The sequence below is a fragment of the Pelodiscus sinensis genome, chromosome Z (genome assembly GCF_052426305.1).
Source record: "Pelodiscus sinensis isolate ZL-2025 chromosome Z, ASM5242630v1, whole genome shotgun sequence".
NCBI classification, from domain to species: domain Eukaryota; kingdom Metazoa; phylum Chordata; order Testudines; family Trionychidae; genus Pelodiscus; species Pelodiscus sinensis.
This window is the reverse complement of record NC_143085.1, coordinates 8,414,789-8,424,483: the sequence shown is the minus strand read 5'-3', so window position 1 is coordinate 8,424,483 and position 9,695 is coordinate 8,414,789. Positions and strand designations below refer to the sequence as shown.

General features: G+C 52.0%; 1 protein-coding gene across 3 annotated transcripts; it reads left to right on the top strand.

Annotated features, from left to right (window-relative positions):
- The first annotated feature begins 1,538 nt into the window (after positions 1-1,538).
- LOC149520658 (uncharacterized) lies at positions 1,539-8,642 on the top strand. Of its 3 annotated transcripts, XM_089775284.1 has the most exons (8): positions 1,539-1,688; positions 2,306-2,408; positions 2,730-3,327; positions 3,884-3,952; positions 4,416-4,482; positions 5,284-5,379; positions 6,267-6,414; positions 6,520-8,642. In XM_089775284.1, exons 4-8 carry the CDS (start codon positions 3,939-3,941, stop codon positions 6,654-6,656), a joined length of 462 nt encoding a protein of 153 aa, XP_089631410.1. In that variant the 5' UTR covers positions 1,539-1,688; positions 2,306-2,408; positions 2,730-3,327; positions 3,884-3,938; the 3' UTR covers positions 6,657-8,642. The 3 variants fall into 3 exon arrangements, 1 of the variants encoding a protein (XP_089631410.1); XR_016348366.1 differs by lacking the exon at positions 3,884-3,952; XR_016348367.1 differs by lacking the exons at positions 2,306-2,408; positions 2,730-3,327; positions 3,884-3,952.
- The last annotated feature ends 1,053 nt before the right edge of the window (positions 8,643-9,695 follow it).

Here is a 9,695-nt window from a genome sequence, read left to right as displayed (position 1 = left end):
GTAATTCTCTGAAAGTTTCTGCTCCTAGTGCACCATCAATCTACAAGGCTATCACTGTAGGGGTTATTAGGAAAATGATAAATAATTGCTATCAATGCTCTGGAAGAAAATAGGAAATTCCTGTTGGTAGCATGTGTGGGTGACAAAATACAAGCAGAATGGTAAATAAAGCTGAGGCTAGAGCAGTGATATAGTGATCTGGATCCTTTGGTGAGATGGACCCATGTGAACAAAATAATTTTCACAAAGTCACATGCAGGACCCTACCCTAGCCCCTAGCATTCCCTTGGAAGGGGAAACTGTACACAAGCAAGCAGTGACTCCAAGAAGGATGTAGGAGTCATGCTGCTCAACAGGAGCCACAAGGGTGATGCTGTGGTGAATATGGCTAAAACCATCGTTAGACAGATGAGCTGAGGCATAAGGCAGGGAGGTGACACAGCATCAGGTGGCCCACGGATAGGGGGCAGCAGCAGCTGGGAGCACCCAGCCCTTTTGAAAAGCCATTCCATGTGGCTCTGAGGATTGGGAAGGGGGAGGGTCCAGCACTATGCTCCAGGTGGCACTAAGGGCTGACTGCCCTCGGCCGTGCCCATTTCGCTCGAGTTCTGCCCCTTCTGGAAACGTGGAGCAAGGACCGCCCCCCTCCCTCCACACACACACACACACACACACACACACACACACACTCCTTGCCCCTGGGCCTGCAGTGGCTGTTGGCCCTAGTGAGCATCAGTGGCACTGAGACTGGACATGGCAGCCTGTTTTAGGGGCCACATTTTAAGAAGATGTTGAAAAATTGGAGAAGGGGCAGCAAAGAAAATTGGAGGGCAGAAGAAAAACGCCTTCTTGTGAGCGACTGACAGGAGCCCAGTCTGTTCAGCTTCTACAAGAGAAGGCTGAACGGTGACTTCACTGTAGTGTCCGAGTGCCTTCTTGGAGAGCTAATATCAGGTATTAAAGGGCTGTTTAATCTTGCAGAAAAAGGTAGACCTGCTCCAGTGGCTATAAGGTGAAAACAGACAAATTCATATTAGAAATAAGGCACAAAGATTTCACAGTGAGGATGAGTCACCATTGGAACACACTACCAAAGCAAGTGATGGAGACTCCATTTATTGAGGTCTTCTCATTAAGGCTATTCTGGTGTGTGCTTGGATCACAACAGCTATTATGACGCACGGGAGGGCTGGGATATGCAGGGGTCAGATTTGATTGTATAATGGCCCTTTCTGGCCTTAACGTCTACTAAAGAATGAAAAACTGAGTGTGGCCTAGGGAGCTGCCTCTGGTGCTTTACTGGGCAGCCGGCTGGATCCCCAGACTCACCAGTGGGATGATCCAGGGGAAGCCACTCAAACATCCAGAGAGGCGGGTCACGGGCAGGACACCAGCCTTACAGGGGAGGGGAGGGTGTGGTAGTGACATCACAAAGGCATGTTGCAAGACCTCAGCCTATTGGGAGACAGTGGTGGAGAGGCAGTGACCTCACAAAGAGACCCTGACATCAGCCAGGCAGGACAGGGCAGGAGCAACCTCAGATCCCTGTGGCTTTGCAGCAGGAAGGGTCCTTCCCACCGTCTCTCCTTGGGGACCGAGAATTCTGATTAATGTACATGAGCATGAGGAGGAATGTCACTGGCGTTTTCTCCCTCCCTGCTACTGATGTTGTAGTACTTGTTTAGAAAGTAAGAGCCTCAGAAAGGTTTGAAACCTGGTCAGTCTGATTCATATGGTACTAGCTGAATTCTAGGCATAGAAATCACTAGGTTACGGTGATTTGATTTGCTATGATGGACTCTGTCCCATAGAATCACTGGGGACATTGGGGGTTTGTCCTTTTACATTTTCTCTTTCCTCCTTCCCAACTTCTTTTCTTCTTTTCCCCATTTTCAATTGCTCCCAGCCTCCACCAAGGAGGGGAATATGTGTGTAAGGGGGAATTTGTTGTAACTGTGTGTGACGGGGCGGCGGGGATCGGGAGCCCCAACCCCGCACCCCGCACTGGGGCGCCGGGGAAGACAGGCGCCGAAGCGGCTCTGCCCCGCTTGCCGGCATAGGCGGGAGCGGAGCGGCAGGGACCACAAGCACCAACCTGGGGCCCCATGCCAGGGGCGCCGGGGGAAAGCGCCGCGGGGAAGCCCAAGCGGCTGTAACGCACCAGCCCAGGGACGGCAGCCCGGGCAGGCCCTAGTGGACTACTCGTTCCCCACAACTAAGAAGCAGGTGCGACAGTTTCTGGGCTTAGCAGGGTACTATAGAAGATTCATCCCCCAGTTTGTGACTATTGCGGCTCCCCTTACAGATTTAACGCGAGGCGACCAGCCAAAAAGGGTGGTACGCTCCGTAGGAGCCGAAGCAGCTTTTAACAAACTAAGGACCACGCTGATGGGGGCGCCGGTGTTGAGGTAACCTGATTTCTCAAAAGAGTTTACAGTCCAAACGGACGCCTCTGCGGTGGGCTTGGGAGCAGTCTTGAGTCAGGAGTGGAATGGAGAAGAACACCCCATTTTATACATGAGCAGGAAGCTGCACCCACGAGAGAGGGCGTATGCCACTATTGAAAAAGAAGCCCTAGCGGCTAAGTGGGCGATTGAGTCCCTCCGGTATTATTTGCTCGGGGGGTCGTTTACACTAATAACAGACCACACCCCCCTTAAGTGGCTGCGCGTGATGAAAGAAACAAACCCCAGAATAACGAGGTGGTATTTAACCTTGCAACCCTACAGGTTTAAGGTAGCGCATCGCCCGGGACGGACACACCGCAACGCCGACTTCTTTTCCAGAACGGATGAACCCGAGAGCGACGACGAAGGAAGAAAGGCAAGAGACTTAAGGGGGGGGGCTGTGACGGGGCGGCGGGGATCGGGAGCCCCAACCCCACAGCCTGCACTGGGGCGCTGGGGGAGACAGGCGCCGAAGCGCCGGAGCGGCTCTGCCCCGCTTGCTCGGCGGCAGCCGCCGGCGTAGGCGGGGGCGGAGCGGCAGAGACCGCAAGCCCCAACCCGGGGCCCCACACCAGGGGCGCCGGGGGAAAGCGCCGCGGGGAAGCCCGAGCGGCTGTAACGCGCCGGCCCAGGGACAGCAGCCCGGACAGGTGCAGTAGTCTTGGCCCGGAGGGGCCGCCCCCGCACGGGCCCGCCCCCTCCCGCAGGGCGCAGGCGCCGGCGTCCCTGAGCAGGGGTGCCGGGTTTAAAAGCTGGGCGGCCCGGGCGCCAAGGGAGGAGCGGAGAAAAGGGACGGCGCCCCGGCAAGCAGGACGCGGGGCTCGCGCCGGACGGCAGGACATCTCACGGACCCCGACCGAGCCTTCTGGGACCTGCGTGGGTGAGTTAACCCCGAGGCCCCGCTGAACCCGACCAGGACCGGCAGACCTATGAGGGCGGAGGAAGTAGCCCAGGACGGGGTAGGAACCCTGGGGACCGGTGCGTTGAGGCCATAGCCCCCCCGGTCGGGCAGCGCGTCTCAGACGCACTCCCTTAGGCTGGGACCTGGAGAGGGGGTGGGCCCAGGTCTCCCTCTGCCCCGGTCAGGTACCGGAGAACCGCCCGAGAGACAAAGCAGGGGAAAGATAACGACCCCTCACCCCGGCAGAAGGGGCCGGGATCGTTACACTGTGCAAGGCCATCACAAAGAGGTGGGCCTGGAATAGTGCTCAGAGACTTGATCCCCTCTGTTTGTGACTTGGGCCATCCTTTTGGACTTCTGCTGAGACACCTCCACCTGCCAGCTCTCAGAGTCTAGATTCTAATTGGCTGAGCAGGTGGCTATTGAAAGGAGAGACTCTGATCCTTTTGTTCTCTCTTAAGACCAAACAAATAAGTCACAAGCAGTAAGATTTGATTGGGAATGCTGCTTCTCTCCCATTATTGTTTCTCTGCAGTTCCTGATTCTCTCTAATGTGCCAGTTCTTCTCACATATTTGCTGAATAACAACTATGAGCAATTGTTGGTCTGTAGCTCATTTGAGAGCACTGTATTCTGATCAGCCAGTGTATCCCAAGGGGCCGGCTGGGGGCAGGTCATCAGCATTTCGGGGGACAGGTGGGCATGTCAATGACATCACAAAGGCCTGTTGCAGGATCTCAGCCTATTGGGGAAAGGTGGTGAGGAGGTGGTGACCTCACAGAGAGACCCTGACATCAGCCAGGCAGGACAGAGGCACAGGGCAAGGGCAGCCTCAGAGACACCTCCCCCATTTACGGCTTTGTGGGAGACCCTCACAAAAAGGTGAGGCTGGAATTGCTCTGAGACTGATCCCCTCTGGTGGTGACCTGGGCCATCCTTTGGGACATCTGCTGAGTTCCCACTTTTCAGAGTCTCAATGCTGATTAGTCGAGCAGGAGGGCAATTGACAGGGAGGGGTTTTCCCAGTTTCCCAGCTGTGATCCAAGATTCTCCTTCTCTGATCTCAGGCATGCCATCCTGGGGAAGCTGCTGGCAGAGCACCCAGACACAGACAGGTTCCAATACATCTTGGAGGTAAGGATGTCAGGAGTGGCAGGGGGCTATTTTTTACCTTAGTGCTGGGGAGAACTGGGAAGGAGAGACGGGAAATCCATTTTCCACTCTGTCCTCCTACTCTGTATCCCCGTGGGCCATTCCAAGTCAGGGCAGAGCTATGTTGAGCCCTTCCTCCTTCGGGGACAGGGGAACAAAATGCAACTTCAAGTCAAGTCCCTGGCTTTGGGAGTAAGACCCTCAATTCCCCAACCCTACCCCTCCTCTCCCGCCATGAGACCCAGGAGGTGGTGCTCACAGATGGGTCACAGATTCCACCCAGGGGGGCCCAAAGGGAATCAGCTATTTTCTCCTACCGGCACTGAGATTTGGGATGGGGGAATTGTCCTCACAGTCACTCCCTTCCTCGGATCAAGGGCTTTCAATCCAGTACAGGGAAAGGAGTCTGTCTCTATCCTAAATCAGGGGCAGCCCTAGACTTAGCTGCCAGCAACCAGCACCCTAGGCGAACCATGCAATCGGCGCCCCCACCTCCAAACCTCTCAATGATATTGCACCACTGTTTGGCGCCCCATTTAATTTGGCACCCTAGGTGACTGCCTAGTTCGCCTATATGGACAGGCCGCCCCTGACCCTGATGAGCTGTTTATGACTCGGGTTCAGAATGGATGGGTTCAGTGTCAGGGCTGGTCATCGTCCCAGTCTAGGGAGACAAAGACAAACTTTGACTCACCCTCCCCCCGGAATGCGGGGGTGGACTCATTTGCAAAGCATGCACACCTGACCTGCCTATTGATCCTGACCTGCCTCCTTCCCCAACAGTGTGTCAACTTCTGCAGCAGGTCCAGTGTCCCAGGAGAGAGCCACGACAGTAAGGAGCACCATTCTGATTTTCCATCCCCCCTCGCTGAATTTGATGTAAGTGTCCTCTGACTTCCTGATGCCAGGTGGTACGCAAGCTGGCTCCAATAGGCTGCAGGACCTGCAGCTGCAGGGGCTGTGGGCTGGACGTATTCCCCTTGGGAAGGCAGAGACAGAACAGGGAATGAGACAGACTTGAGTCAAGTTCATCTCCTGGTTCAGTGGAGATCCTGAGACTTTAAGGGGGCCATGTTCCAACCCCTGCTCAGCCAGGTTCATGCCTGCCCTTGGATCCTTCCTTATCCTCCTGAAGCAGCTGGGTGCAAATCTTCATGGAGGGCCCTACCCACACTCCTTGCTCCAGTAGCTCGTGGGGCAGACGGAGCTGAGGGTCCAGTTCTCGCACCTCTCCCCAGTATCTCCAGCAGAAGGACTTGGGGGAGAAAGATTCCTGGCCCAGGGGAGGTTGGGAGCTGATAGTAGAATTCCATTAGAACGCAGCACAATTACCCAAACTAGGAAACTTGGTGGCTTAACTGTGGCTGTCTGTCAGGGTATGTCTAGACTACATGGCTCCGTCAACAGAGCCATGTAGTCTAGACATACCTTCAGTGACTCAGACAAGAACTTCGCCTGACTGGCCAAGGAGGGGATTTGACAGCTCTACAAACTGCTGCCACGCCAGAGGTAAGGAAACCCAGCTGGGAAATGGGTCCTAATAGAAAAGTGACACTGGCAGAAACCAGGCAACAAGGCCCCTGAAGACATGATCCACCTCCCATCTGAGACTGTCCCCCATTGGGTGATGGGAGCCCTGCTAAAACTCGCCACTTTCTCTGAGATTAATTCCAGCTGGAGGATGAGTCTGTCTCTCTCCTTCTCCCCCTGCTCCATTTAGGATGAATCCCCCTTCCCAATTACTAAGGCTACTCCACCCATCATAGGGAGCCATGGGAATGGAAGAACATCGCCACCAGAACCAGACAGAGAAATCTGACAACAAAAAGCTGCTAAGGAACAGCAGCTGTCTTAGGGAGACAGAGGGAATGGAGGAAGAGGTCTTCCTACCGTTGAGTGGCGTGGGCACTGCAGGTCAGTAGACAGGACAAGTTCATCCCAGGGTGCCAGTTGCCATTAATCTTCCCTGATTCCTGGAGGCATCCAGGTCTCCGACACGCCCTTGTTCTCTTGAGACAGGAGGACGTCACAGCCACGGTGAAGTGCCAGCTCCACTCCATTGGATCCTGTCACCAGATGCCCAAGGCACTGCAGGGGCAATTTTTAGGGTGCCTCTAATGGGATGTGATACCCCATACTGGCCCAGGAGGGGTTAGAAAGCAGGCTTGAGCCATGGGGATCCTGTATGCTAGCTAAGAAACCCAAAGGTTAATACAGAAACAAAATACAGGACTATGTAGCACTTTAAAGACTAATAAGATGGTTTATTAGGTGATGAGCTTTCGTGGGCCAGACCCACTTCCTCAGATCAAACAGTGGAAGAAAATTGTCACAACCATATATACCAAAGAATACAATCAAAAAAATGAACACGTATGAAAAGGACAAATCAAATTTCAGAACAGAAGGGGGATGAGGGGGGGGAGGTAAATGTCTGTGAGCTAAGGATATTAGAGGTGATAATTGGGGAAGCTATCTTTGTAATGGGTAAGGTAATTAGTGTCCTTGTTAAGACCTAGGTGTAATGTGTCGAATTTAAGCATGAATGACAGTTCAGAGGATTCTCTTTCAAGTCTGGTGTTAAAAGGTCTTTGAAGCAGGATGCAGCTAATCAGGTCATTGAGACAGTGCCCTTTCTGGTTGAAATGGCAAGAAACTGTTTTTTTCTTTTTGATCCTAATATCTGTTTTATGGGCATTGATTCTTTGGCGAAGTGTCTGAGAAGTTTGTCCAATGTACATAGCAGACAGACATTGTCGACACCTGATAGCATAAATTGTATTTCTGGATGCGCAGGAATATGTGTTCTTGATCTTATAACTCAATTGGTTAGGTCCAATAATGGTATCAGCAGAGTGACTATGTGGACAAAGCTGGCAACAGGGTTTGTTGCAAGGGAAGGTTCCAGGGTTGGTTTTAGTGTGGTTGTTGGTAAGAATCATCTTGATTCTTCTATCTCCCAGAGCCTCTCGGAGTTTAGTATCCTGTTCCAGTCTAGGTTGTAGTTCATTGATAATGTGTTGGATGGGTTTTAAGTTGGGGGCTGTAGGTGATGACAAGGATTAATACAGGCACTGCCAGTCACTGCTGATTGGCAGGCTAACAGCAGCTAGAAGGATTAAAGGTCTGGGAAGCAAACTGATGGGTGCTAAAGAGGAGTGAGCAGGCAAGAGAAAGCAACTCTAGTCAACAGATGGCTAGGGAGCCATCCAGGGCAGCCCCCCAGGAAGGGGTGAAGAGGTCAACAGAGGATTCCTCTACAACCCGAGGTCCAACGTGACCAGTAGTTCTTGGCAGACCCTTTCCCACAACTTCCATGGACGTGTTTGAGGGAAGTTTTTCATATTTCAACTATCTGTCTGGACGATGACTGCAAGACCAAAGAGGAGGTCATGTCTAGGAAAACTCAGATGCATGGTATGCCTATCAAATGTTGATATTGCATCCAGTGGCCATACACTACTAAGTACAAAAAAACCTGTACCTTGCCCAGGAACAAAAACATTGTGTCCACCACATGCCACTTGTATCAGCCAGAATGGATACAACCTTCTACTAACTCTGTAGTCTCCTGCTGCCTCCTCCCTAATTTCCTGGAATAGCAAAAATGAATCTTAGCCTCTGAGAGATGCCATGTCAATGCAAACTTATTTGCCAACCTCAGGCGAATCAACATCAGGAGGCAAATAAAAAAAATCACGAGACTGTCTTAAAATAAAGAGATTAAAGAGAGGTAAACAATTCATTGTAGGTCTTTTTATGTGTCTTTGCTTTCTGAGCCGTGAGGATACACTCGGGTCATGTCTTCAGCCTTTTCCCTGCAAACCTGAGGCCCTGCAACACTTTTTACATGAAAGTCTACTCTACGGAGCCTATGTCAACATAACTGTGCCAGCATTGTCTCCTAGCTTAGATGCAGCTGAAACACACAGGAGTTTTTCTATTGGCATAACAACACCCTGCCCCTCAAACAAAGCTGTGGGAGAGCTTAAATATGGGTCTGTCCCTTTAAATACAGGACAGCTGGTCACTCTCAGGAGGCAACACAGGACACTGATTGTGATCTGGGCACTGGCTCTGCACACAGTAGGAGAAAAGCCACCCTAGAGACACTGGAAGCAATTCACAGCAAGGCCACATAAAGCCCCACCAACACCTCTGGTGCTAGAAGCCCTAACACAAGGAGCACTCTGGGTAGGCCAGGGCTATGTTGGAGGAAGATGGAGGCTATGTTGGAGGATGTCTTACAACCTGGTGAGTCTGCACTCGTGATGCATGGAGCAATGACACAAAGTGATGCTCAACCAGACCAGATTTTGTACCATCCTGACGTAGGCAAATCTGCGCTAGTCTCCTAAGAGATGGGCCTAATTGCAACTGACCATTTGTTCACACGTTACAGCCATGCGTCACCCAGAATACACAGAACACTGTGTGTGGTGCCCAGGGAAGTCTGAACCTGTGACCTTAAACACCAAACGCTTATCGCTTTCTCAGTAGAATGAGACCAGCTCCCTTATTTCACAAAGAACCTGCAGCAACCTTACCCCATTTCCAGTGTCAGTCATTCCCAACCCAGACCATGTCTGACTGGTCGCTACCAAGCTGGTGAGCCATCAAGTCCCCATGGAATGTACTCACCTTTGATGAATGATGCTATTCATTAGGCGCTTGTCAGATGGGCTGGGAAGGAAGCAACCAGGTCTGTGAGATGCAGATATGTCTGGTTTTTATCCACTTCAGAGTGCTGTTCTGTGTTTGCAGCACTGAACGGTTTGCCTCTCCTCTAGCACACCACTGTACCCTGCCATACTTATTTTACTCTATGGTGCAGTAAAAGAGACCAAGGAAAGATTGCTCTCCCAGAAAGAGGAGGAAAGTTGGGTCTGTCCTCCTGCAAGGATTTATGTGTATGATTGCACTTGTGTATCCCACTGAAGTTAAGCACCTGCTAAGTCTTTGCAGGAGAAACCCTCTTCCTGAACATTACAGGGCCATCCCCAATGGTCTGCCAGCCTGTTAGTGGTGTGTGCTCACCATATTCTGTGTTGGAGAAGCTGCCCAGAATCTAGCCAAACAGTAGTGTGTACAGTAGTTAGGTCTTACACGCCATGTTATTGGAACCCACCACGTCTGGGTCATTCCTTGATTATATATTTATTGTGTCCCTGTGAGGACTCCTTTGCAGGTCCCCC